The sequence below is a fragment of the Saccopteryx bilineata genome, chromosome 7, assembly GCF_036850765.1.
Source record: "Saccopteryx bilineata isolate mSacBil1 chromosome 7, mSacBil1_pri_phased_curated, whole genome shotgun sequence".
In the NCBI taxonomy this organism is placed as follows: domain Eukaryota; kingdom Metazoa; phylum Chordata; class Mammalia; order Chiroptera; family Emballonuridae; genus Saccopteryx; species Saccopteryx bilineata.
The window spans coordinates 106,958,961-106,986,740 of record NC_089496.1 but is presented as its reverse complement, the minus strand read 5'-3'; the positions used below and the strand labels follow the sequence as shown (position 1 = coordinate 106,986,740).

The 27,780-nt window shown below is 49.5% G+C and overlaps 1 protein-coding gene and 1 non-coding gene across 2 annotated transcripts in view; one reads left to right on the top strand and one right to left on the bottom strand.

The window, feature by feature from the left end:
- LOC136310682 (deleted in malignant brain tumors 1 protein-like) overlaps positions 1-27,780 on the bottom strand; it is an 81,997-nt gene that overhangs the window by 9,451 nt on the left and 44,766 nt on the right. The window contains exons 32-51 of the mRNA XM_066239523.1: positions 27,362-27,579; positions 26,348-26,659; positions 25,533-25,565; positions 24,187-24,340; positions 19,169-19,386; positions 18,246-18,557; positions 16,038-16,088; positions 15,164-15,202; positions 14,696-14,725; positions 13,989-14,033; positions 12,383-12,697; positions 11,291-11,335; positions 10,407-10,721; positions 10,091-10,126; positions 7,138-7,170; positions 6,943-6,981; positions 6,724-6,762; positions 6,266-6,304; positions 2,707-2,739; positions 673-984 (exon numbers count right to left, since the gene is read on the bottom strand). Coding sequence (XP_066095620.1) covers positions 673-984; positions 2,707-2,739; positions 6,266-6,304; positions 6,724-6,762; positions 6,943-6,981; positions 7,138-7,170; positions 10,091-10,126; positions 10,407-10,721; positions 11,291-11,335; positions 12,383-12,697; positions 13,989-14,033; positions 14,696-14,725; positions 15,164-15,202; positions 16,038-16,088; positions 18,246-18,557; positions 19,169-19,386; positions 24,187-24,340; positions 25,533-25,565; positions 26,348-26,659; positions 27,362-27,579 — 2,618 coding nt within the window. The remainder of the gene's footprint in view (positions 1-672; positions 985-2,706; positions 2,740-6,265; positions 6,305-6,723; positions 6,763-6,942; positions 6,982-7,137; positions 7,171-10,090; positions 10,127-10,406; positions 10,722-11,290; positions 11,336-12,382; positions 12,698-13,988; positions 14,034-14,695; positions 14,726-15,163; positions 15,203-16,037; positions 16,089-18,245; positions 18,558-19,168; positions 19,387-24,186; positions 24,341-25,532; positions 25,566-26,347; positions 26,660-27,361; positions 27,580-27,780) is intronic.
- Positions 21,479-21,554, top strand: TRNAA-GGC (transfer RNA alanine (anticodon GGC)). The gene has a single exon. It is a non-coding gene; the product is annotated as a tRNA-Ala (tRNA).

Here is a 27,780-nt window from a genome sequence, read left to right as displayed (position 1 = left end):
CTGCTACACCCTGAGGTTCACGCGGCAAACCCCAGGACAAATCTAAGGAAGTACTAGTCCACCCAGCAGGGGCAGCCTGCAGAGGTCAGCATGACCAGGCCGATATGGGGGGGGGGGAACTATGTCAGGAAAGATCTGGGATGGAAGGGGCCCAAGGGGAACTCAGGACATGGTAGGGTTCTGACTTCTGAGGGCCAGGTCCAGGTGAGAAAGGCATCCACCCAGGTGTCCCCGGTGACCCCGAGACTGAAAAAGAGACTTGGATGAACTGTCGCCAGACCCAGAACAGCAAGTTCTATGTCCTATTGCTTTATTACATCGCTGCTTCTTCCTCTGGCCTCCTGATATTTTAGCTATATTTCGGAACATTGCTCTGCATTGCCATTGCACAAAACTGAGTAATAAACTCCCAAGGCTGTAGGATTAGAACATTTACCAGAATGGCTGTGTAACAAATATGCTCTTTGTTATCCTAGAACCTGGCACCTTGGCCAACCTGACACTCCTTGGGTGGGGGTGGGGGGAGCGTTGATCTTAGGAAGGCTTGAGCAGAGGGGACAGAGCCTCAGGTTGGGTGTGGGGGGGAAGTGTTGATCTTAGGAAGGCTTGAGCAGAGGGGACAGAGCCTCAGGAAGACCGCAGGGCTGGGTGGGTGGGCCGGGGCCTCGGTACCTGCGCAGACCACGCCCGCGTCCTCCCAGTGCTGGCAGTCGTGTCGGGCCCAGCCCGAGTGGGCGCAGCGGTCCAGCGCGTCCTCAGTGCCTGCACAGCGCACGTCGTCCAGCAGGATGGGCCCCCAGCCTGGGCCAAAGTGGCCGCGCCCCAGGGCACTGAGCGCACTGCCACAGCCCAGAAGGCGGCACACGACACGGGCGTTCCTGATGTTCCAGTGGTCGTCGCACACCGTGCCCCACACGCCCTGGTGCCAGACCTCAACCCGGCCCTTGCAGCGGCTGCGCCCTCCGGCCAGGCGCAGGGGCGGGTCTGTGGGAGGCAAGAGAGTGAGTCAGGTGGGAAGGACCCACTGCAGGTGCCAACGCGTCTCTCGGGGCCCCTTGTCATATACAGTAGAAAAACAAGGCTGGGATGAATTCCGTGTCTGGTCGTGTTGTTTCTCCTCTCCCCCCACCCACTCTCATTTTCCTTCTTCTCCTCCTCCTCCCTTTCCCCCACCTTGTTCTGTCTGTATTACTCTTTCACAAAAAAGTAAAATCTTAATTAACTGAAATCCTTAAGGAATGGCCATTATGGGCAGCCTAATTTTCCAGATACCTAAGAATTTAATCTTTAAACAAAAATACTAAATACCAAAAGAAAACAAAATAAAAAAAGGCAACCGCCCCCCCCCAAAAAACCCCCACCCAAAATCTTAGAAGACAACTATTCTAAAAAGAGGCACGGCTCTGATTTCTCAAATAAAATCTAGCCAAAGAAATTTCTTGTACTCTTGACGATAAAAGCCAACATTTTAACTGTAAAAGCTCTAACATGGCTACAACTTTCCAGTTATGAGGTAAATAAGTTCTAGAGATGTAATGTACCACCTGGTGACTATAGTTTATTGTGTAAACCTTTATAAGTGGTAGTGTATATTTGAAAGTTGCTAAGAGAATAGATCTTAAAAGTTCTCATGAAAAAAATAAATTGTAACCATGTCTGGTGATGGATGCTAACGAGGTTACTGTGGCGGTTATTTTGCAACATATGTAAATATTGAATCATTATGTTGTACACCGGAAACTAATATAATGTTATGTTTTAAAAACCTATGTTATTTAACATGGCTATGCAGATAAACAATAACACATGTTTACAGAAAGATTTGTCCAGGGAAGAATTCTCAACAGTAATAGAAACAGAAACAATCCAACTGCCTAGCCACAGGAGAATGAATAAGTTGTGGTACATCCACACAATGGAATATTATTAGTAAGCCATAACAGGAACAAGCTGCCGATTACGCAACCACATGGACAAATCTCAACAACAACTTGTTAAGCAAAAGAAGTCAGGCAGGAAAGAGCACATATCATTTGATGCCATTTATATGAGAGTCTAGAAAAACCAATTTGAAATACAGGGCCAGAACGCAGGTCAGGGCTGGCCTGGGGAGGTGGGAGGGAACTCTCCGGGGTGATGAAAACGCTCGTATCTTGATTGTGGGGTGGGTACACAGCTGTATACATTAGACAAAACTCACGGGTGTCTGCAATTTATTGCATATCATTATACTTCAGAAAAGGTGATTTTAAAAAGTAAAAGTAATGAAAAAAATAAGAAACCTATGTATGTGTTGACACCACACCCACAGACACATGTCTTCACATAAGTTGGTTACAAGTGACTGTTTTTCCAATTTCCTGCTATGCTTGGTGCATAAAAAATGCTTAGCGGGTGTTGATAAACACCATGGGGTTCAGCTTCTCTGACTGCAATATCCTGGTCTCAGATGGTTGCTTTCTCCTCATCTAATTTGTTGAGGTGATATTGGAAGCAAGGTAACCATGTTTGAGCCATGAACAAAGGCAGCTATCTTCTGAGTGAGACCTTGGCAGTGAATTTGGGCCTTCTAACCCACAAAGGTGTCTGTGTGTGCTCACAAAAGCTTTCCGTAAAGAGGAGGACATTTGAATGAATAATAAATATGATCTTGACAGTATTAATAATGAAATGATCATTTAATACTTAGAAACAAACAAAATTTACCAGGTAAAGGTTCTTCACCAGCTGAAATTGTAACTGCAAAAAAAAAAAAGCTAAAAAATGCATATTCTCAAAGTTACATATCGATATTCAAAGCTAAAAAAAAGAATTGGGTGTTTTTTTTCTAAGTTTGGGCATGAATACTTTTAAGTTTCTACTTTGGTTTGGGTGCAGAAATACTGTCAAGTTTTCTTTTCTTGGCTTTGAAATGTAACAAGTGGTATTGTGTCCTGTTTATTCTCCAAAAACAAAACATGTTGTTAAATGGTCAGAGAACAAACTGTATAAATATGCTGAGTTTTTCAAAGGGTGAAAGCATTTGCTTCTATAGAAAAAAAATTTATAGTGTCTGCAAATTAAGTAAAGAAAATAAACTCCGATTCCTCAAAAAATTTTAGCAAGAAAGATCATATCTGCAAGATGTAATTCCACGTGAAAATACACAGAGGGAAATGAGGTAGAAAAAATAACAATGGGTTTTATGACAGAGTATGGCTGTGTAAATACTGGAAAACTAAGGGTTAACCCAGTAACAGGCATATTACCAGGTAAGGGTGTTGCTTCTGTTGAAATTGGATTCATGGTGCCAAAAAAACCCCAAAAAACTTTTTTCAGTGACAGAAAGCTTTACCTTTGGCTTCATTGAAATTTTACACTGTAGACTACAAGTCTATAAAAACGCATATGTTCTGTATGCTTATGTAATAGAATCCACCCTGAGTGTCTATCTGTGGATTTACACATTCAGGGGTGAAATGGTGCACGACAAGTTCATATTTTGCAAGGCAGGTGAACAACAATTCTCCTTTTGAGCATCTACAACGTTTCTTATAATTCATATTTCTAATCCTTACAGCAATGATGCCAGGATAATCACTATTTTATTGATGAGGAACTGGAGACCTGAGGGCTCATATCACACGCCCGGGTCACCTACAGTTCAAGCCTGTGAGGCCCCAGAGCACAGACTCTTTCTAAATAAGGTGTGGGAGCTGCATTCTGTCTGGGCTCGGTGAGGTGGATAAGGGATGAGCGGGAAGGGAGGTAATGGCTTGACAGCCACCACGCCTGTCCTTACACTCCCAGAGACACTGGCTGCAGAAACAGGAGTGGTTTGGCGGTCATGCTCTCATAAAGGGGGTAGAGCATGTGAGTGCTAACCCGTCTGTGTGAATGGATACCATCAACCAGGTCTACAAAGACCATCTCAAGAGCCAGTGAAAACTACCAGTGAAGGAAACCTCTGCCCCAAGTGGAATCGTGATGGTGGCACGGAAGGAAAGAAGGGAGGAAGTGGAGGATGAAGGGAGTGAGGAAGGAAAATAAGAAGGGAGGGAGGGAGGAACATAAGGACGAAAGAAGGAAGCCAGTACTTAAATGTAATTAAAAAGAAAATCCTAAACTTTGTTTTCAGTGAGTTTTATCCCATGTGTCTTTAGAGTAACTGGAACTTGAAAAGAAAGAAAATAAGTAAATGGAGGAGAGCAGCAGCCTTATTATGAAGAGATCGGTATCCCAGGGGTTTGGGGGAGCACACAGACAGTGGATCTCAGGGGTTTGTGGGAGCACACAGACAGAGGATCTCAGGGGTTTGTGGGAGCACACTGACAGAGGATCTCAGGGGTTTGGGGGAGCACACAGACAGTGGATCTCAGGGGTTTGTGGGAGCACACAGACAGAGGATCTCAGGGGTTTGTGGGAGCACACAGACAGAGGATCTCAGGGGTTTGGGGGAGCACACAGACGGAGGATCTCAGGGGTTTGTGGGAGCACACTGACAGAGGATCTCAGGGGTTTGTGGGAGCACACAGACAGAGGATCTCAGGGGTTTGTGGGAGCACACAGACAGAGGATCTCAGGGGTTTGTGGGAGCACACAGACAGTGGATCTCAGGGGTTTGGGGGAGCACACAGACAGTGGATCTCAGGGGTTTGGGGGAGCACACAGATGGAGGATCTCAGGGGTTTGGGGGAGCACACAGATGGAGGATCTCAGGGGTTTGTGGGAGCACACAGACAGTGGATCTCAGGGGTTTGGGGGAGCACACAGACAGTGGATCTCAGGGGTTTGTGGGAGCACACAGACGGAGGATCTCAGGGGTTTGGGGGAGCACAGAGATGGAGGATCTCAGGGATTTGGGGGAGCACACAGACAGTGGATCTCAGGGATTTGGGGGAGCACAGAGATGGAGGATCTCAGGGATTTGGGGGAGCACACAGACAGTGGATCTCAGGGGTTTGTGGGAGCAAACAGACAGTGGATCTCAGGGATTTGGGGGAGCACACAGACAGTGGATCTCAGGGATTTGGGGGAGCACAGAGACGGTGGATCTCAGGGATTTGGGGGAGCACACAGACAGTGGATCTCAGGGATTTGGGGGAGCACAGAATGGTGGGTCTCAGGGATTTGGGGGAGCACACAGACAGTGGATCTCAGGGATTTGGGGGAGCACAGAGACAGTGGATCTCAGGGATTTGGGGGAGCACAGAGACGGTGGATCTCAGGGATTTGGGGAAACACAGAGACAGTGGATCTCAGGGATTTGGGGGAGCACATAGACGGTGGATCTCAGGGAGAGGGAGGAACACCAGCCGGAGACATCGGCAGAGCCTGAGAGCAGAGCGGACCTTGGATGGGAGCCAGGAGACCCAGCGTCGCCTTGCTTTAGCTCTGTGGCTGCTATGGACCGAACTGTTCCCTGCAAACTCATTATGTTCAAGCCTTAACCCTTAATGTGACTGTATTTGGAGATGGGGCCTCTAAGGATGTAAATTAAGGTTAAATGAAGTCATAAAGTTGGGGCCCTGAGCTAATAGGATTGGTGTCCTTATAAGAGAGACACCAGAGCGCTTTTTTTTTTCTCTCTCTCTCTGTCTCTGTCTCTCTCTCTCTCTCTGGGTCCTGTGAACACACACAGAGAAGGTGGCAATTTCCACCCCAAGGGAGGAGCCCTCATTAGACATCAACCCTAATGTCACCTTGATCTTGGAATTCCAGTCTTCAGAACTGTGAGAAAGTAAATTTCTGTGTGGAAGCCATGCAGTCTGTGACACTGAGCTATAGCAGCCGTGGCTGGCTGAGACAGTGACCTAAGGCGAGTCTCTTCCTTCTCTGCGCCTCCCTTGCCTCTCACACAGGGTGGGCAGTTAGCATCTTAACTCCTGAACGGGCCTCACTTGGCAGCCTGTGAGAAGTGCGGAACACAGGTCCACCTGGAGCCACTGAATCAGAACCTGCATTTGAACAAGTTCTCTGGGCCGTTTGCTTGCACGTTAACATTTGCGACTTGCTGGGGAAGGTCATCTTTAAGGAGGAGTCCAGGGTTAACGTCCGACGCTATTTTATCCTATTTATCCTGTCCTCACGTTTCACTCTATTCAGAATTGTAAGCAGGGACAGGCGAGTGGCCTGGGACCCGCGGACCTCTCCTCTCCTCTCCTCTCCTCTCCTCCGCCGTCTCCCGGGAAACAGGAAGTGCCTACTTTGCTCTGTAAACTTGTGAGGCTGGGACTTCCCAGAAAGTCACTCCCCGGGGACCCCGGGGCTTCAACAGAGAGCGTACCTGGTAGAGAAGGCCCTTCGCCTGAAGTGGGAGTGGAATCTGCACACAAAGAACCAAACTCAAATACCAGGGAGAAGAAAGGATTTTTAAAACAACAGTGTGGTAGAAAACGGAAGGGCCAACCAAAGCGGCCACATGCCAGTTCTCCCTGTGTGTGTTTGGATGTGCTGGACGGGTCAAGCACCACCTGCCAAGCAGGCGGAGGTGTGGACCCTCAGCCCTCCCCCCACCTGGGATGCGTCTGATGAAGACCAGTGCCACCCAGTGCAGGGACCAGTCCTGAGTCTCTGAATAAGTGAAGAGAAGGTGAAGCTTAATTTCTGTGAAAAAAATGTCAGGACATCATCTTACAGTGGGACTTAACATTAGAGATGAGATATTCGGTACATGTGTCCATTTGTTAGACAGAAAGAGGGGAGCCGACCCTATTTAAGAAATGGGACAGCAGAAAACATTACCAGAGGCGGTGTCCACTTCTGCAAAGGTGGAGGGTACACCTGTGGATGAACAAAGAGGACAGGGCACTTCTAAATGAGAGAAAGGACACTTCCAGGTGTCTTTCCACTGAGGTTGACTCTGTGGCCCAAGAGGTCATTAAGTGGGCTCACTGTCTAGGAAACATGGCAAGTAAGAAGCTGGTCTCATGACTTTAAACATCACAATGAGGGAGCCTTTACCAGATGGAGAGGTCACTTCGGCTCCGGTGGAAGAGATATCTATAGAAAAACAAGAAAGAACTTAAGACCGTGGAGAGCATGCGTGCGTGTCTGTTTTTATGGTCTGTGTCGGGGGCAAAACTTCCCTGAATAACCTACTGTGATAAATGGAACTGCAGGATGAGGCACTGAATGGGACAGTGGACAGGATTTTACCTGGTGTGGCAGTCACAGCAGTTGAGGTTGAAACTGTAAACGAACAAAGATAAGACAGCAATAAGACAGCCCTCGCAGGCACATCTGTGGCTGTAAGACAGGAGCTATGAAGACGGCTGCTGTAGGTCAGTGTGACAGCCCGACTCATTTCTCTGCCTTCCAGACCAGGTCTGCAGCAGGACATCTCCAGGCCACCCCTCCACTCCTTGGGGCTTCATTCCTCTTGCCCACCCTTTACTTCTCCCCTCGGAGGTCGGCATTATCTGTTCAGAGGACAACCACCATTGCTCCAAGTTACTCCTCCGTATGGGGCTAATCTAAAAAGATTCTGCAGATGGCCAACTTGCTTTCCCTGGACCTCCTCTCAGATGGGTGGGAGGCAGTGAGCCAGGAAAGGGATAGCTCTGGACTGAGGGTGAGGCAGGGGCGGCAGGCCCATGGACCCTCCAACCTGCCTTTATCAGCAATAAAGGCCGTAGTTTGTGTTGACTGTGATGCTTTATTTCTTAATTGCTTTAGCACCTAGAGTAGGGGAAGGCACCTCCTCTTTCTTGTCCTTCCCCAAATAAACCTCCAACACTGTGTTTGTAAAATCTTAAACCCGAAGTCACACCAGGAACCCCTCGGGTAGTTGCGACCGGCCTCCATTAGCATTTCCTGCCATTGTGGACCTGGCTCTGCTCTGAGGTGTCCACCTCCCCATCTGCTGTCTCACATAATACACAGCCAGCAGGGAGACCAGACAGCTGCTTGTTCGGCACGTGAGAATGTGAGATTGTACCTTCTGTTTCATGAGGCTACGGAGAAGCAATAATAGAGGACATGGGACATGGGTCTGGGACCCACGAGACCTGGTTCTAGGCTCTGCTCTTTGTGTAACCAAGCACATGACCTTGGGCTAGTCCCTTCCTTTTTTGCATCTCTCAGCTGCTGCATCGGAAGGGCTCGTCCAGGGACCAGCAGCCTCAATAGCACCTGGAAATAAAGACAGACTCTGAGGCCCGCCCCAGACTCTCAGATTTACTGAACCAGAATCTGCTTTTTAGCAAGATCTCCAAGTGCATCAAAGTTTGAGAAGCACCAAGCACCCCGATGGAGATGCCTCCAGGCCCAGGAATGATTGGCAGGGGCCAGGAGAGAACTGACAGGACAGCCCTGGGTAAAGGGGGCCGTCCCCGCGGAGCCTCAGAGAGCTGGTGCTCTGCCAAAGTTCGGGCTAGTCTTTCTCACCCTCTGGTTTTTCCAACAAAGCTTGAAATCTATACTTTTGTATGAAGTATCCCTTTTTAAAAACGTGCTATTAAAAAATTTTTAAACATTGCATAGGCAAAACTCTGTTATGTGGATCTAAACCAGGAGTCCCCAAACTACGGCCCCTTAAGGTCATTTATCCAGTCCCCGCCGCACTTCCGGAAGGGGCCCTTCTTTCATTGGTGATCAGTGAGAGGAGCATAGTTCCCATTGAAATACTGGTCAGTTTGTTGATTTAAATTTACTTGTTCTTTATTTTAGATATTGTATTTGTTCCCGTTTTGTTTTTTTACTTTAAAATATATTATAAGATATGTGCAGTGTGCATAGGGATTTGCTCTTAGTTTTTTTTATAGTCCGGCCCTCTAATGGTCTGGCCCCTTGTATAAAAGGTTTGGGGACCCCTGATCTAAACTCATCCATGGGTCCACACTGGCCCATCCGTTGCCTGTTTGTGACTTCTGGTCTGAACACTCTCTAACATCTCTGTTAGCTCTCAGGAAAATGTTACACCATAATGATGCTCTATGGAACTTGTCTTTGCCTAAGAGATCTGGAGACCCTTCTTTTCACAGACCCCACCACAAAGAGAAATTTGTTTATTGTCTGATTTTTTTCTTAGAGGTCAATTTCTACCAAGCCTGGGAGAAGGCTCTGAGATATTTGGAAATAATGGACTTTCAAAACTGTTTACAGTTCAGAGAAAACTTGAGCTGAGTTGAGATGGTATTTCTCCAACTCACTCAGCTATATGTTGATCAACTCAAGCCCCAGGACGAACCCCAAAGTGTCCAGAAGAGGGAAGTCATAGAAGGACACATGAGAGGGCCAGGTACATGTCAGCAGGCGGCAGCGCACACATGCCTCAGAAACGTGACCACCACGCGCCCATCACCGTGGGCCTGCCCGAGCACGTGCCACTCCATCCCAGGACAAGGCTCTTCCTTCCGTTTTCCCACTCTGGGCAGTGAGTGGACTTGCTCACTATCACCCTACCGGTCAAGGATGCAGCCAGAACATAATCCCAGATTCTCTGGCTCCAAATCCACCGATGCTGCATTTCCACTCAAAAGGTTTCGGTGGTCAGACAAGTTTGAGAAAGATTGGGTGAAGCCAAGTAATAAAAAGAAAGATCCCTTACTGCAGGACTTGTCAGAGGCTTCAATGTGCTAATAGACGGTGAATCTTCAAGAGAGGGATATGGTATTTCCCCAAGCCGTTTAGCCATGAAAATGCTTCTTTAAAATTTGCATACCACTGGATTGGCCGACTGTGAAACACACATGAGGGAGATAGATGTGCTACTCTAATATTTTCTGAAAATGCAATTAAAGGATAATGTTGCCTGAGTTGCCTAAAGTCCCGAGACTGTTAAAAAAATGAACTCACTGAATACCCTCGGTGTGAACACTGATGAGAATATGAAGGAAGCCCACTGCACTCTACACTGACATTAGGGACGTGCTATTGCACAAGGTGGGGAGGGAGCAGGCTGGACATGCGCGTCCCACACACAAAGGGTGCACAATCACTCTCTAATTCAACTTACTATTTCATTCAGCGAATATACAAGCACCTTACATTAGTTTAATAGAAGCTTGTGGTTAATTTTGTACAAGGTATAAACTCCAACCCTAACCATAGGCAAGGCAAGCTGTACATGTGTGATTTATAGAAACAAGAAGAAAGAAAATGAAGTTACCTGGTAAGGTGGTCACTCCTGGGGCTGATGCTGCAACTGTCAAATAAAACAGAAACCAAAATAAGATAAAATCCAAACAAAAGTCTCACCCGCAAATAGGAAATTTAAAAGACACTTCTTTTATTAAAAAAAAAAAAGTATACCTTAGAGATATTAAAGTTACATAAGTACGAGTTCTGAAGGTGAAAATTAAAAATCAGAAAGGTTTCTTAATGAGGCCGAAAGAGAGACAAGGAGGCGGGAGGTGAGGAAGGCTGACTGGGCCAGAGAGCAGCCTCATCTCCCTGCAGTCTCGGGAGGGGCCAGCAGCGAGCACCTGAGCAGACGACGCCGGCGTCCTCGTGGTGGCCGCAGTTGTGGGTGGACAAGCCCGGGTGCCGGCACTGGCCCAGGGTGGTCTCGTGGCCCCTGCACTGCACGTCGTCCAGGAGGATGCTCCCCACACCCTCCCCAAAGCGGCCGTTCCCGGGGGCGCTGACGCCCTCTCCGCAGTCCAGCTGCCGGCACACCACGTGGGCGGCGTTGATGCCCCAGAGGTCGTCACACACTGTCCCCCACGTGCCGTTGTGGTAGACTTCGACGCGTCCTTCACAGCGGCTCCTTCCATCCATCAACCTGATGGTGGGCAAGTCTGGGAGAGAGACCCAGGGGTTAGTGTGGGACTGTGACCAGCAATTCCGGCAAGTTATCTCTCGTGGGACTTTTCTCACACTCTGAGACTAAACCCTGCATTTCAGCTCTGCAGAATAGCTTGCTTCCTTTTTCTAGGAGGAAGTCAAACAAGTGCTCACGAATGCCGGGACTGGCTTTTCCAGGCTATTTTTTATTTCATATATTTTGTTCCCTCGTTGCTATCTTTGGATATAGTAAAGGCAAGGAGAAGATTAAATAGCATTTTAGAAGCCAGGTCATCAAATTGCTCAGCAACCATATCAGAATATGTCAAATTTAACTTCTATTTCCTTTGGGCCAGACTTGTCTGTTGGCCCTGATTCAAAGTTAAGACGTTTGGGGAACACTGGCGACAAGACAAGCGGCTCCGTGTGCTGGTAACCCTGCGCCCACGCCAGCCCTGTGCCTTCTTGTCCTGGGAGAGGCATGCACCCAGGGGGCCCTGAGGTCGTTGCCTATAGCCTCAGGGAGTCTGCTGGAGAGAGTCAGCCCCCGGGAAGCCAGAAGAGAGACCATGAAAGGATTTACCAACTGTGGGTGCCATTTCAGCTGATTCTGAGGCCACGTCGGCAGCTGAAAGAAAACGAACGGCGTCCGTGGGAGTGGATTTCTGGGCTGCTCACAGCAGAGCGCTCACCAGGTCCACACTTGCCCCCGTGCGCGTTCAGGACGCTCTGACGAAGGGAGCCCTGTCGCAGGCAGGTCCGCAGGGCTGAAGCCTGAGCCCAAACCAGGTAGCGACTCTGAACCACACCCGTCCCTCACCTGGGCGGGACTCTGGCTTTTTGACACTAATTGAAAGCACCCCTCCGAGTCTTTCCAGGGAGGAGCCCCTCAGGAGATGTGGGGCTACGGAACAGATGAGCTTTCATGCCATTTTGATTCACAGTTTTCAACAGGAGACATCATGTCTTGTTTGAACCACCCAACATGTACTCTGCAGATTTTAAAAACTATGACATAATAAAGTGCGATAGAAATAGCCCCACCCTTGTCTTCATTTCCACCGCCTCGGAACCTCTTCGCCACCCACGAGGAGGGAGGAGGTGGCCCGGGCTGTGGGGAGAGCTGCAACGGGGCGGGGAGTCGCAGAGCTTGCTGCATATGTTATTCAGTAACAGAGGGCAATGGAAACTGGGTTTTAATATGTTCATTCAGCTCTTTGAATGATTGCATAAACTGCCCCCCAATGGCAAGAAACACCCAACCTTGGCCATCAAGTCCATAGTTCTGTCTGAGAAGTGTCTTCGTGAGGAATCTAGGGGAGTGACACGCTTAGGAAAATCACCCCTGGGAACGACAAGCCTTCCCAGAGCGGGCACAGCTCCCTGGTCCCGGGTCTGTTTTTGCTCAGAGGATCTCTTGTCTTCTTCGGGTCAGGGAAACAGGCTGTGACATGGGGCACACCTGACACTAGTGTGACCGAGGCCCTGGGTGGTCTGAGTCCGAGGGGTTCCCAGGACATGGGACTTTCAGTGCTAAAACTGGGAACGTTTTAGGCAAATTGGGACAAGGCGTTCACCTGACCCGGGAACCCACAGCTGGCTCTCAGGGTCCGCCTGCCTGGCAGTGTGGCTCTGCTGCGTGGGAGGGAGACCGGCCCAGGGAGAGTTCCGGTACCTGAGCAGACGGCCCCGGCATCCTCGTGGTGCCCACAGTTATGGACAGACAGGCCGCGGTGGTGGCAGCGCCCCAGGCTGGTCTCATTCCCTGTGCACCACACGTCGTCCAGGAGGATGGGGCCGGAGCCGCCACCAAACAGGCTGCTCCTCGGGGCCGCCAGCGCCACTCCGCAGCCCAGCTGCCGGCACACCACCTGGGCGGCGGGCAGGCCCCAGAGGTCGTCGCACACGGTCCCCCAGGTGCCGTTGTGCTGGATCTCCACGCGGCCCTCACACCTGCTGCTCCCGGCCGCCAGCCTCACCGTGGGCAGGTCTGCAGGAGCCAAGAGCCAAGTCGGCGCGAGGAGGTTCCCGTGACTCTCAGATGAGACAGTGTGTCCCATTAGAGACCCCCCACCCTGCAGCTCCCAGTTTGGTGTCCGGGCAGCAGATATCCCCGGGGAATTGCATATGCAGAGGAAACTGGATGACTGTTTTTGCATCTGCAATTTAGCACAATTGCAATGTTTTTTCTCACTGGGCAGTTGCTTTATGGGAACCCAGGCCACATGTTGGCTTTATAGAAGGCATATATACCCCAAAACCACCTTCTAATTTCATCCTCCTTTGGGGTGCCATTTTTTTTTAATGTCGTTTCTCTAAAAATTCAGAACAATTCGGCGGAAAGCCTGGGTTTCAGACTTCGCATTTCTAACCGGGGTCTCTCAAAGAATATTATGAAATTCCTAGTAAAAAATTAAGTTTACTTTCCTTGAATTTAAAAATAACAAAGTGTGGCCCTGGCCGGTTGGCTCAGTGGTAGAGCGTCGGCCTGGCGTGCAGAAGTCCCGGGTTCGATTCCCGGCCAGGGCACACAGGAGAAGCGCCCATCTGCTTCACCCCTCCCCCTCTCCTTCCTCTCTGTCTCTTTCTTCCCTTCCCGCAGCCAAGGCTCCATTGGAGCAAGGATGGCCTGGGCACTGGGGATGGCTCCTTGGCCTCTGCCCCAGGCGCTAGAGTGGCTCTGGTTGCGACAGAGCGACGCCCTGGAGGGGCAGAGCATCGCCCCCTGGTGGGCAGAGCGTCGCCCCCTGGTGGACGTGCGGGGTGGATCCCGGTCGGGAGCATGCGGGAGTCTGTCTGACTGTCTCTCCCTGTTTCCAGCTTCAGAAAAATACAAAAAAAAAAAAAAATCACAAAGTGTCTATTGGAGGATGAGGGAGACGGCCTGGGGGGGTGGATGTAGCAGACAGAGGAAGAGACGGCGTGGCTCCTGTCGGAAGGTAAGGGACTGGCCAAGTGACACGGACCCCAGGACCAGAAGCAGCCAAAGGTGATTCTCAGATTCGGAGCCCCAGAGATTGGGGCTGGTTCTTTGGGAACCACTATGATGGTCAGGGCCTTATCACAGGCTTTCCAATGAGGCTATAAGGGAGGAAGGGGTGACCTGCCTCTCTTTAAATAGGAGAATCCACCATGTTACCCAGCTTGCCTCGAATGAGCACATGTCTATTTCATGCAGTACCAGGGCCAGGAAACTAATGTTGGCTCCATTTCTGTTGGCTACCAGCGGAGGGACCCAGCCTAAGATAAACAGTCACCAAACGTAATGATGGAAAGAGTACCTAGTGGATGGAAACCACGTGGCCGCTCCCCTGGAGCTGAAGAAACTGGACACACAAAAGGGAAAACAGTTGTCTTCAGCCCATTCCGCATGAACAGTGAAACGTCATACTCTTCTCTAGTACCGTCGAAACCACAGGCATGAGCTCGCCTTTAAAAGACCCCATCTAATCTCTAATCAAATAGTTACCATTTAAAGGGTGCTGGTGGCTCCTAAGGGCATACACATTATTCTGATTAAGAATGAGGAAATAAAAGAAAAAAAATCGAGGTTGGGATTGTGCCTATGTAACCCACAGGCCTGGGGCACATGGTCAGAACCAGAGTTCAGCAGCATCCTGGATCCCAGGTAAGGCTGCAGGTGCAGGAGCAGCTCCTGCTCCCAGAGCCAGGGCCGCCAGGCCCCTCCCTCTGCTGCCTCTGGCCTGCCCCCACCTCTGTTCATGAGCCACTACTTTGGGTCAAGAGCTGGTGACTCGGGGTCCTGCTGAAATGCAGATCTTATATGTGGAAGGGACAGGCATCCACCTTTGAACACCAAGAACAGGAAGAGCAGGGCCCTGTGAGGACAGGAAGCAGCCCTGGGTCTTCCGAGAGGGTGGGAGGGGTCAGGAGCTCAGAGCATGGTCAGGGACAGTGAAGGCTGGTAAGGAGACCCTGCCCTAGACAGCTAGTCACCAGTCAGCGAACGAACTCGATGCGAACTCACAGACACCTGGAGGGTCAGCTGCTGCAGACTCTGCAGGGAGAAAGGAGACAGGACGTGGGGTCCCGCTAGAAACCAGGAGGGTGGACAGGCTCCGAGATCATTGTGTCAGTCCAAATGTGACTCGACAAGCTGGAGAAAACAACTGTTCTTAAGCACCTAGGACTGTCCCCTCGGGGCTGTTAGAGCCAGGGGTGGCATATGTCATCTGGCTAGAACTGTGAGGCAGTGATTCTGAAAGAACTTCCGCTTAGTAACTATAATACCATGACCACCACCACCACCATCACCAACAGGTTTTCTGGGTGGCCCAAGACCCTGACAGCCCTTCCCCCAGCCGCTCCCTCGGTGTGGCCTGGGCCTGTGGCGTAAGGAGGTTCCAACAGGGACACCCCCTCCCACGGACACGCTAGAGGTTTTCTGAGCCACAGTGCTCCAGAGGGAAGGCGGCTGAAGGGGCGGACAGATTACCTGCTGATGGGGGCACCTCTGTTGGCGTGGGCAAAGATGCTAAGGACAGACAGAAAAGAGAAAGAAGAAAATGATACATCTTAGGTGTCAAACACCTTTATCTCTCAATCAGCTGTGGGTGGGCTCTCTGCCTTGTGAATCACCTACGGTTTCTGAGTTTAAACTGGCTCCCCACCCCAAAGTCCTTTCTCCGGGGGAGCTCCCCCTCCTCCACCCAACGGGTGTGTCCACACAGCCAGGTGAGACAAACTCAGGAGAACCAAAGCACGGAGGCTGACGAAGTTCTAAAAAACAGATATTCTTTAAACTCAAGGAAGCATTCTTTGGGGAACAGTGCTATTTGCTCTAACCTCCTCCATGGCTGGCTCCCTTTGGAGGTTTGCGGTCATTTCTCTTTCTCCCCAGCTCTCTGCATATTGCATTTGACTCTTAAAAACTTGCCCTGGAGAAGCAGCTGGCCTCCTTTGACATGTGACAACTACTGGCCAATCACAGAGTCAGAGAGACCTTCAGAAGTGATGCTTCAGCTCCGTGACCCTTTACAGCTCTGCCAGGTGGAGGGCAGGGGGCAGGGGGCAGCACCTGGGGACGCCTAGTGTGCCCCACGGCGGGGCCATACTGCCCGGCCGCCTCTGCCCAGAGAGATCCACTGAATCTCACTGGCCTCAGGAATCAAATGCTATGTGCCTCCTCATCTTGATCCAGAGGGGGGAAACTGAGGCATAGAGTGGTTCAGACAAGATCCCACAGCTAGTCAGTGATGAAGCCAGGATGACAAATCCAGGCCACTGGGCCCCTAAACCACTCCCCTAACACCCCAAAGGACTTTGCCAAAGCAAGTTACAGCCAACTAGCTAAGGGCAAGTGAAGTTACCTGAGGCTGGGTGGCTCACAGCGGTGGGTGGTGCTGAGGAAGGCAGGGAGTCTATGGGAAACAGAAAGCAAACTGTCAGGAAAGTTCCCGCCCCTTCGTTCTCCTTGAAACCCGAGAGGTTGAGAGGTTGACTGGCTTATTTGAATCAGAAAGGTCCATGTCTGGTTATGGGGAGAAACTGCACCCAACCTGGGGATCTGAGAACTGCCGAGTTACCCTGGTTACAACCCACCAGACATCATCGCTTTCATTTTTGTTCTGCCGCCAGACACGGCGAGGTCATTTTGTGATCCCCCCTCCCTTTTTTTTGGCAAACCATGGCCAGGGCAGTGGTTGTCTAAGGCGGAGCACCCATCTTGCCAGTGGCTTTGGTTTTGTAATTCTTCCTGGATGTGTCAGTCTTGCCTCCCAGAATGTGTGCTAGTTTTCAAAGGGCAGAACCAGAGGCAGATTTAACGGCAGGCGCACTGGGCATGCGTCCTGGGCACCGACTTCTGAAGGGCCCCGCCAAACCCCAACTTGACACTTTTTCTAATGACACCAAGTTTGGTTTCATATGTGCACTTTTAACATGAATAGTACATAATATTTTTTATTTATTTAAAAATAGGGTTAACATGTATTTTTATTTTCCCTGTCTCTCTTTTTTTTTAAGGGACCCAATATTTTCTTCTGCGCCCCGGGGCCGCAACTGATCTTAATCCGCCTCTGGGCAGAACCATGTTATCTCTAGGACATATGCTGGCAACTGCAGCACCAGGACGGAGCTGAAGGGAGGGGCGTGAGCTGGGCCAGGAGCTCCAGGGCCCCGGATGAAGCTCCAGCGCCCGGGATGAAAGAACCCAGAATCCAGAGCCACTGTGCTGTGACCTTTCCATCACCTCCCCATCTACCACCCCTCACCCTGCCTGGGGCCCTGGTTCCAAAGCTCCCTGCTCTCTAAGCCCCCAGCCCTGTCTCTGGTTGTCACACTTGGCATGACACACTTGGGTGTGAAGTCACACTCAGCATGGCTTCCGCTCCCCCTTTGCTCAGAGCACCGATTCTGCCCCTTGGCTTCTGTCCTCCCCTCCCAGCACCGCACAGCATCCCCCAGCCTGCCTGCCCTCCACCCTGGGCACTGCGGCCAGGTCTGGCTGGTAGGTCCGTTTGCCTCTTCCTAGCCAGACCTAGAAGGATGTGGAAATAAGTGGGGGCTTTCCACTCCAACTACTGAGCTTATTTGCAGAAACTCAGCTGGGATCAGGGGGTTGAACGGAAGACATGGTTGGTTCCCAGAGGCCTGACTTGTCACTGGTGGGAGGTGAGAAAATTTGAATTTGAGGCGGTGCGTGTTCTATTTCAAGAGTTATATAACTGATTGCATGAAAATTTAAAAATATACATTCAGTTTATTCTAATTGAGGATATTTTCAAATATACGTGGCATGAATTGATCAGATAAGATAGTTCACTATATTTTAATTTTTAAGCATTTTCACATTGTTTTATTGCTATTGTGTTTATTTATTTATTGTGACAGAGACAGAAAGAGAGACAGAGAGAGGGACACTTAGGGACAGACAGGAAGGGAAAGCTATGAAAAGCACCAATTCTTCATTGTGACACCTTAGTTGTTCATTGACTGCTTTCTCATATGTGCTTGAGGGGGGGGGGCTACAACAGAGTGAGTGACCCCTTGCTCAAGCCAGCGACCTTGGACTTCAAGCCAGCAACCTTTAGGCTCAAGCCAACGACGTTTGGGCTCAAGCCAGCGACCATAGAGTCATGTGTATGATCCCACGCTCAAGCCGGCAACCCCGCGCTCAAGCCGGATAAGCCCATTCTCAAGCCGGCGACCTCGGGGTTTCAAACCTGGGTCCTCTGCATTCCAGTCTGATGCTCTATCCACTGCGCCACCACCTGGTCAGGCTGTTATGTTTATTTTTATGTCTTGCCTATTATGTCAGTGACCCTGGCTCTCTGTACATGGTGGTGATAGAAAGTGTCCTTGGAAATGAATTCACTGAAGTGAGAAAAGAGGAGCTCACATAAAGACAAGTCTCGAGAAAATGACAGTAAGGGTGGGAGGTGGTTAGGATGGGGCTTGTGTAGGGACACCTGAACGGCTGACACTTGGGAAGCAGAGGCCAAGGGCCAGTCCAGGACCTCCCGACAGTAGAGCGGGGAATGTCATCCCTCCACACGCTGCCTCAGAAGCAGGCTCACCTGAGCAGATGACGCCGGCATCTTCGTGGTGGCCGCAGTTGTGGGAGAGCCAGCCGCTGTGCAGACACTGCCACAGCCTGCCTTCTGTCCCTGCGCACTCCACGTCGTCCAAAGCAATGGGGCCCGGGCCCCGGGCGAAATGAGCCCTCCCAGGGGCCGCCACAGCACTGCCGCAGGCCAGCTGCCGGCACACCACCTGGGCGTCACGCAGGTCCCAGCTGTCGTCACAGACCGTCCCCCAGCTGCCATTGTAGAGCAGCTCCACGCGGCCCTCGCACCGGTGACTGCCATTGGTCAGCCTGAGCGCCACATCTGGAAACGCAGACACACGCAGTCACGGCAGTGGGCACCACCCCCTTGTCACCACCTCTGAGGATGACCCAGTGTTCCCTCTGAGCCGGCCAGCTTCCGAGGGCTCCCCTCTCAGACCGGGGCAGGGGACTACGGTGGGTTAGAGTGGCCGCCAAGGTACTTGGGGTGCGATCGCTCATGTCTGTGTGATGATTTATTTTTAAAGCTTTTCCCCCAGGTGGGATTGTCTACTCAACAGAGGCCCCGGGAAGCCCCGTGTGAAGGGGATGCATCAGGGACATGGACACTGGTTGCCCCTGCCGGTGGGCAGGAGCAGCGATGTCTGGGCAGGTGGAGAGAAACTCCACGCACGTTTTGAATGAAACAGGCTCAGAGGCAGCGTCAGCCACATTCCCTTTCTCAGCTCAGCGGGATGCGTTCCGGTATCAGAACACAGGTGGTGTTGTTCCACGACAGGGTTGGGTGTTCAGCCACTTTCTCCAGGCAGATCTTGGGGTAAACTAAGGAGCAAGAGAACCCCTCCCCACCCCTAGGATCCAGGCAGAGTCGGCGGTCCAACCTCGCCATCATTACCACACAGGACCAGGGTCTCGGATGACCGAAGGACCTACCGGTATCATTCTCATCTTGCACAAAAGACTCGTAGGTGGCATGGAAGCCAATGTTGGTGATGATCGCGTCGCTGTGGAAGACCACCGTCAAGCGATTTGAGGAGGAAGTGAATATTGGGGTTATACTGGAACAGAACCTCCCCAGAGAGAAAGACTCTCTCTGTGGGCCATCAAAGATTTCAATGAAGTCGTACGGACAACCATAGAAGTTTTCCAACCTGTGAAGTAACGATATCATTCAGTCTCCAACCGATGGGGCTCCCCCGCCCCCCTGTAGTAAGCGCCGCCCGGATGGGTTCAGGTCAGGGAAGGTTCTGGGAAAGCTGTCTGAAGCCTATGTCTCTTCACAGGGGTGGGAGCAACACCCTGCTGATGTAGGTATGTGTATCTTTTTGTTCTAAAAAATGTTTTCATTTCTGGGTGTGGCCAGTTGGCTCAGTGGTAGAGCGTTGACCCGGTATATGGAAGTCCCGGGTTCGATTCTCAGCCAGGACACACAGAAGTGCCCATCTGCTTCTCCACTCTTCCCCCTCTCCTTTCTCTCTGTCTTTCTCTTTTCCTCCTGCAGCCAAGGCTCCATTGGAGCAAAGTTGGCCTGGGCGCTGAGGATGACTCCATGGCCTCCACCTCAGGAGCTAGAATGGCTCCAGGTGCAGCGGAGCAATGCCCCAGATGGGCAGAACATCGTTCCCTGGTGGGCATGCCGGGTAGATCCCGGTTAGGGAAATGTGGGAGTCTCACTGCCTCCCTGCTTCTCTCTTTAGAAAAATACAAAATAAATAAATAAATAAATAAATAACACTGGGGAACATTTTTTTTTTCATTTTCTGTTGTATGAGGTTTTAGAACTGTTTCTATATATTTCTGCATCACTGATTCCAAATCTGAAATCCGTTATTTTTGGTGCATGCTCTAGTTTTTATGCAATTTTAATTTCTGTTTGTTACAGTTAATGGCATGCATTGGTTTTTAAGTTGGAGTTAAAGGGCAACAACTCTTGGATTGAACATAACCACAAGGCAATTAATGTTTTACAAACATCACTTTTACATAATTGTAGCTTTTTTTTTAAATGTAAAAAAATTATTATCTGATAAAAACACCCTCTTATTTTGTTTTAAGATTGAATCATGGCTTCTTTGAGTAGGCGTAAATAGTCCTGACACCTTCTGTTATATATGTGGCTCTTACACACTTCAACGTCAAAGGCGCAATATTTCATCATTTGTGACATGTGCATATATTGTCTATTTTTATTTTCAAGTTCCCCTTGGCAATCAAGACAAGAACTGGGGTTCTCATATTGTGTGTCATAATTGTGAGGAAATGCTTCGTGACTGGACAAAAGGAAAACGCAAAGGAATGCCTTTTGGTATTCCCATGGTTTGGTGTGAACCTAAGGACCACAGCAGTTACTGTTATTTCTGTCTGATCCATACAAAGGGCATCGGCAAGAAAAAACGGCATATGATCGCATATCCTAATATTCCTTCAGCAATACGACCTATCCCACACTCTGAGACACTCCTGGTTCCAGTTTTCAATGGTTTTATTTCTTCTAAGGATGAAGAAAGTGAACATGGTGATCAAGTGTATTTTGATAAGATGCATGAGGAAATGGTTGTAGAATCTGAAGGGTCTTCTTCTGATGCCAAGTAGTCATTAACCCCTCAGCAGTTTAGCCAACCCGAATTGAATGACTTAGTGAGAATGACATAAAAATTGTCCTTGACTTTCTGAAGTTTGAGGAGCATAACTGGATCATTTGTGTGGATCTTAAAATGGTAAATTTCCTGCTAGGACAACAGAGAGGTTTCACGAAGTATCCTTGCTTTCTGTGTTTGTGGGACAGCCAAGCTTGGGAGGAACACTGGACACAGAAGGAGTGGGCAATACGTGAAGCTCTGGAAGTAGGGATGCAAAATACTGTGAATGAACTTGTAGTTAATCGAGACAGGATCATTTTTCTCCCACTTCACATCAAACTTGGCTTAATAAAGCAGTTTGTTCAGGCTTTGAATAGAGAAAGTGAATGCTTTCAACATATTATTTCTGCTTTTCCTGCCTTGTCTTTCGAGAAGATAAAAGCAGGTATATTCGATGGACCTCAAATTCGAACCCTCATACGTGATGAAGAATTTGCCAGGAAGATGAATAAGGAGGAGAAAGCAGCATGGCAGTCTTTTGTGGCAGTTACAAAGAACTTCCTTGGCAACAAAAAAGCAGAAAACTATGAACTTCTGGTTCAAAGGATGCTGTTGGCTTTCCACAACATTGGATGTAACATGAGTGTTAAGATTCACTTCCTAGGCCCTGGCCATTTGGCTCAGTGGTAGAGCGTCGGCCTGGCATGCGGAAGTCCCGGGTTCGATTCCCGGCCAGGGCACACAAGAGAAGCACCCATCTGCTTCTCCACCCTCCCTTCCTCTCTGTCTCTCTTTTCTCCTCCCACAGCCAAGGCTCCATTGGAGCAAAGATGGCCCAGGTGCTGGGGATGGCTCCATGGCCTCTGCCTCAGGCTCTAGAATGGCTCTGGTTGCAACAGAGTGACGCCCCCCCTGGTAGGCATGCCGGGTGGGTCCCGGTCAGGCGCATGGGGGAATCTGTCTGACTGCCTCCCCATTTCCAGCTTCAGAAAAATACGAAAAAAAAAAAAAGATTCACTTCCTGAACAGTCACCTTGATAAGTTTCCCAAAAATCTTGGAGCTGTTAGTGATGAGCAGACTACTGCTGGAGCATCAAATGAGATTGTCCTCAACAAGTACACAAATGCAAGAGCTACAAACGCAATTTTTTTGCCTGAATAGAATTTAAATAAGTTTTGCGCAAATTTTATGATTAAAATAAGTGTTTTAATATAGTCTATTTTGAAATTGTAGACAAATTCTAATGCAATAATATCTTTTAGTGTATTAGTGTATTTACTGCATTATATAAATTATTATATTTTCACAAAGATGATGCCCAAGAAGACATTCTACTTCATTATGTTAAACTAAATGTTGAAAATTTTATAATAAGATGAAAACCTAAGAGGATCTGAAGATGGCAGCGGAGTAGGCAGATGCACGGACGCCCAGCTCTCACCACCAAACTGGAATACAAATCAACTTAGGAACAATCAGCATGAAAAACCAACTCTGGACTACAAGAACAGCTCTCAAAAACCAGGGAGCAAAGAAGAAGCCACAACAAATCTGGTAGGGAGCGCCTGAACCTCCTCTGCTTACCGGAATGGAGGGGGGGGGGTGAGGCTGAGAGCCCAGAGAGGATCTCAGAGGGAAAAGAGCAGAAACTACTGCTCACAGCCACTTGCCTGGTGACCAGGGAGCGAGGTGTGTTGAAATGACTGGCTTATCTTCCAAGTGGAAAGAAGAGAGAGAGGGACAGACAGTGAGGAGCAGAGGAATGCAGGGGATGATCTAAAAAAGCTGACTCATCCAGTACTGGAGGCAGCCATAGCTGGGGGAGGGACTGATCCTTTCACAAAACAGAACTGAATTGCTTCCGGATCACAGATCTCCAGACATCTCTCCAGCTCCGATCAACGCAACAAGACACAGCTGAAAACAAGAAGTGGGGAGGAGGGGCAGTAACTCAGGTCTCCATGGAGATCTGAGATACACCTCCCCCTACTGAAGCTGAGAAAACACCCTGCACCCAGAGAGATTAGTTGGTGGAAGAGGCTTTCAGAGTCTCAGGTCACACCCACCGCATTCCTGGATACAGTTTCAAGGAAGCCCTCTGCTAAGATCAGTAAACAAGACTATCACCTGTTAAGAAAACAAACAAAGCAAGACTTCAAAGCTGCCCAAAACCTAAAGTGGATTACAAATAATAGCTGTTGCCAACCCAAGAAGACCTAGAAATAACACAATTGAAAATTGGAGGCAGTCAACACCAAGCCTAGACTCAACCAGCTCTACAAGCAAAACACCCAAACACAGAAATGAGAAGACAAAGAAGTGCAATCCAAATGAAACCACAAGAGACACCTTCAGGAGTTGAACTGAGTGATATAGAAATAACCAAACTTCCGGATGCGGAGTTCAAAATATTATAATAATTGTAAGGATGCTTAGGGACCTTAGAACAACAATGGATGGTCATTACGAACACCTAAATCAAGAAATAGCAAGTATAAAAAAGGATATTGAAATATTAAAAAAGAATCAGAGATGACAAATACAATATCAGAAATGAAGACCACAATGGAAGGAATTAAAAACAGGATGGATAGAGCTGAGGATCGAATCAATGAGTTGGAAGATAACTTGAATGAAGGCAAGAAGAGGAAAACCTAAAATCTTGAATTGCAAAAAAATTGTAGCTTACAGAGAAAAACTAATATCAGATTTGAGATCAGCACACTCGAGTTAGGTAAGAACAAGTGTTTTTGTGGATGCAACAAAAAGGTTGTTCCCCAGTGTAAGATTTTCATTTTTAACATTTTCCTTCAGTTGTATTTTCTGAATGTCTACTACCAGTGCCAGGAATGCAAGTTAAGTAGTATTGACAGGTGTTTTGGTGCCAAGTAAATGTCAGTTCTCACGCCTGACTCCCCTCTCTCATCCTCCTCCCCTGAAGCAGCTCGCGGGAACACAGTTTCCTTCTCCTTTCACAGACAGTCGCACACACAGCAGTCACAGCAGTGTCACCGTGGTTTTTTTGTACATCATCCCATAGCAATGCACTCTACACATGTGACTGCAGTGGATGGATGTACCAGGTCTATTTAACTGATCTCCTACTGATGGGCAATTAGATCCTTTCCAATCTGTTGCTTCTGTAAGATGCCTCCACGATTATCCTCAGACTATCTATGGACACAATTCCTGGAACTAGAATTGCCAGGTTAAAAGGTCTGTGTATTCAAATTGTGATCAGTATTACTAAGTGGACCTCCAAGGCTTACTTCACCTTTGAGAATTAAATATGGAAGTTTTTTATTGGGGATGGCGAGCGTAATGGGCAGGGGGTGTGGGCAGAATACCCTCCTAAAAAGGGAAGTACTTACTCGACCACGTCCACTGTGAGTCTGACATGAGCCTGGACGTCCACTTGTATGTCCCAGGCACACACCACATTGGTGGGGTACTTTTTAGGGTACCAAGGGCTGGAGAAGGAGCCCGAAGCATTTGTGAGCAAACCACCGCAGTGGAAACTTTCATCTGCAAGAAACAGTAGAGAAACCCCATCAGGAGGGGGCACTGACCTTGGCTGGTGATTTTAGAAGGGACAAGAGGGGACAGAATGAGGACAGGGGTCAGAACTCATTCTAGGAGTGCTTTGGCCGGTAGCCACAAAGTTAGCTTTGGAGACCCCTCTGATTTCCCATGCTGTTCTTCCTCAGGTAGGAGCTTTACGTGTGTTCTGTTGGGTTACAGGGTTTTTTTTGGGAAGAAATGATAGCGACACACAGTTGAAAGGGTTTTAGGAACCCCCTGCGCAGACAGGTCTCAGCGTGTGTTTTAATTTAAAGGATGCAAAGGCGGCGCAAGACGCAAAGTTGTTTCTCAGTACGATGTGTTAAAAAACAGCTTGTAGTTGAAGATCCCTCGTATTATGTTATATACACATCCTAGTTGCAATCAAGCCCAGGATTGCTTAAAGCATCCCACTCATGCCTGCAGTACTGGGTTTGGTGTGGGATTTGTTAGAGACACCCCCAGAGCTGCAGCTTCTCACTTGTAGATGGAAGAAAGAACACTCATCCTGGCGCTGGCAGGGCTAACTAACACGAAAGCAAAGCAAAGAGAAACCGCATGAAGGGTTGAACTAAAACTGAAGTGCCTGTAGGGGGCACTGTCTGAAAATACACAGAGAAGAAATGACACCAAGAGTGAGGACTTTTATCTAGAATGCTCCCTTAAAATACGTAGAATTATCGACACTTGAAGCTGTGATTTTTCTGTGCCCCAGTGGGCAGAGATGACAAGCTCCTCAAGAACATGACTATTTATTTGCATGGCATGGGTGCAGACATGTGAAATTGGATGGGATTTGCTGAGGGCTGGCTCTGAGTGTCTATGTCCATTCTCCGCAAGATCCAGGACATGAGCCACACGCAAACATAGCCCCTCCCCAGGGCAGACGTGGACTTGGAATCCCACGGGTCCAGAAATCGCATTTCTGCTGAATCTGAATTCTCCCTCCCTCCTACCCGTCTCTCTCCCCTTTGTGGCTCCCCAGCCCCGCCATTGTGCCAACGCTAATGCACTAATGAGCTGCGTTGTTCTTGTCAATCAGCCAATAGAGACTTTAATTCGATCTCGAGGCCCAATTTCAGGATTAAAGAGTAGCCAGAATTCACAGTGACATCAGGGGACTGGCGACGGGTTGACATGTGTGAAAGGGCCATACCTGTGGGTCCTTCTAGTGGGTCGCCACCAGCACCTACACAGACAGAAGAGAGAGCGACAGATGCCTGAAGAGAGTCACATCCTTCATGAAAGAAAAGCAGGCACTTTCCCTCAGGATCAAACACATTCCCTTTTGGGCAGACGGACGTGTAGTGTAACCATGCTGGTTAAAGATTGGCAGCCCACGTCTGGCTTGCCAGTCCCATGATGGCTCATCTAGCTGCTAGAAGCACTAAAACTGAAACCATGTGCTTATTTACTTTTGGTCAGTAACGGGGCTGAGGGGGGCGGTTAGCATCAGAGTTGAGCTCGGTCTTCCGCAGGGCACCTTGGAGGCAGCGCTTCCAGAGGACAGCCTCTCATGTGATCTTGGCTAGGCCTGTGTTGCCTTGGCAATAAAACAAGCATGCACAGTCTCTGCTTTATTGGAGATCGTGAAGGTTAGACAAGAGTAGGCACCTGCCTTTCTACAGAGCCTGGCATGTGGTAAGCACTCTTTGAACGCCAGCTACTATCCCTATTCAGGAGAGAGGGGACGGTCACCAGCACCACGGCATGTCCATCCAGGAATGAGACGTCTGATGATGCAAACCCCCTATTGAATCAGCACAGTGTTCAAGGTGCGACCTTAAAAATTTTGCAGATACAACAACAATTGAAGAGAAAGAGAACTAACTCTTAAGCAAATTAACTTAGAGAGAGGGCGTGAAGCCCTGGGTTCCTTTCGCAGTCATTGCCTGCTGGAGTTGACTTCTCCCTCCCCAGAGGCTGCTGGTGGGTGAGACTCTGTGGTGTGCTGTGTCCCACGGGGCCCACCTGAGCAGATGGCATTGGCGTCCTCGTGGTGCCCGCAGTCATGGGAGAGCCACCCGCTGTGCGGGCACTGCCACACCTCGGCTTCGTCCCCTGCACACCGCACGTCATCCAGCATGATGTGGCCGGTGCCTCTGTCAAAGGAGCTCTGAGCTGGGGCTGCCAAGGCCTCACCGCAGCCCAGCTGCCGGCACACCACCCTGGCATCTTCCAGGTCCCAGCTGTCATCGCACACGGTGCCCCAGGTGCCATTGTAGAGGACCTCCACCCGGCCCTCACACCTGTGGCTGCCGTTCATCAGTCTCAGGGACATACCTAGGGGACAGAAAAACAGGTTTCTGAGCTATGGTGCTGTCCCCAGACTCTGGGACCTACTTCAGATAGAGATGGCCCAGCACTTGGGGACTATTTCCCATATGAGCTGTTGGATTCTAGATAGAGTGGCCCTATGTCCTGATTTGCCTGGAATAGTCTTGGTTTATGACTGTTCAGATCCATTAATGCCTGTTAATTATTTTAGAGTTCCTTTAAAATTCTCAAAAGAATCCTGTTTGGAGGATAAATTACACGGTCACCCTAAGCATAATCCACGGAGAGCTCCAAAATGTCACCCATGTCCTGCTGTGTAAGTGTTCTGGGTGACTTTTGTACTGAATTCAGCGGAAAGCAGGTAGGCTGATACTTGCTCTTGGACATAGGTTTGCCTACGGCAGGCTCCCCTCCTTTGGGAAAGAACAAGGCTCTCATTGCGTCCTCCGTCTGCACACAGCCAAGGCGAGATGGGAGACTCAGTCACCTGCTCCTTCGGACAATGTTTCGATGGAGGAAAATCACTGATGGGGAGGGACAGAGCAGGGTGAGGGGTGGGCTGGGGCTGCTGGCGTCAGAGTGGGTGTCACACAGGTGTCCTTAATGAAGGCGAACATCACAGGTCAGATTTGGGAAGCATCCCTTCTCGTGAGGGGGAAGGACACATATTAGATCAAGTTCCCGCAAGGTACCTTGTAGGAGACCCACCGCTCTCCCTGCCGTCCTCCTGGACGGCACGGTACAGGGCACGAAACCCTGTGTTGGTGACCATGGCATCACTCCTGAACACTACGGTCATGATGTTCGAGGAGGAGAGGAACGTGAGCTCAGCCCCCGCACAGAACCTGCCCATGGAGAGCGAGGCAGCTTGCCGTCCGTCGAAGACTTCGATGAAGTCGTACGGGCAGCCGGAGATGTCCTCCAACCTGAGGAGGTGACGCAGAGTTATCTCCCTGGGGGAATCCATGGAAGCATCTGAAATCACATCGCTGTTTGCTTTGCATCCAGCAAGAACCTGCCATCGTCCCCACCACCTCCTTCCAACTAATGGACTTAGTTGGACACCCCACTAGTGGACTAAACCCCTAAGGATGGCTGGATCTGTCCTCCTGCCCCTCCCTAGTGGG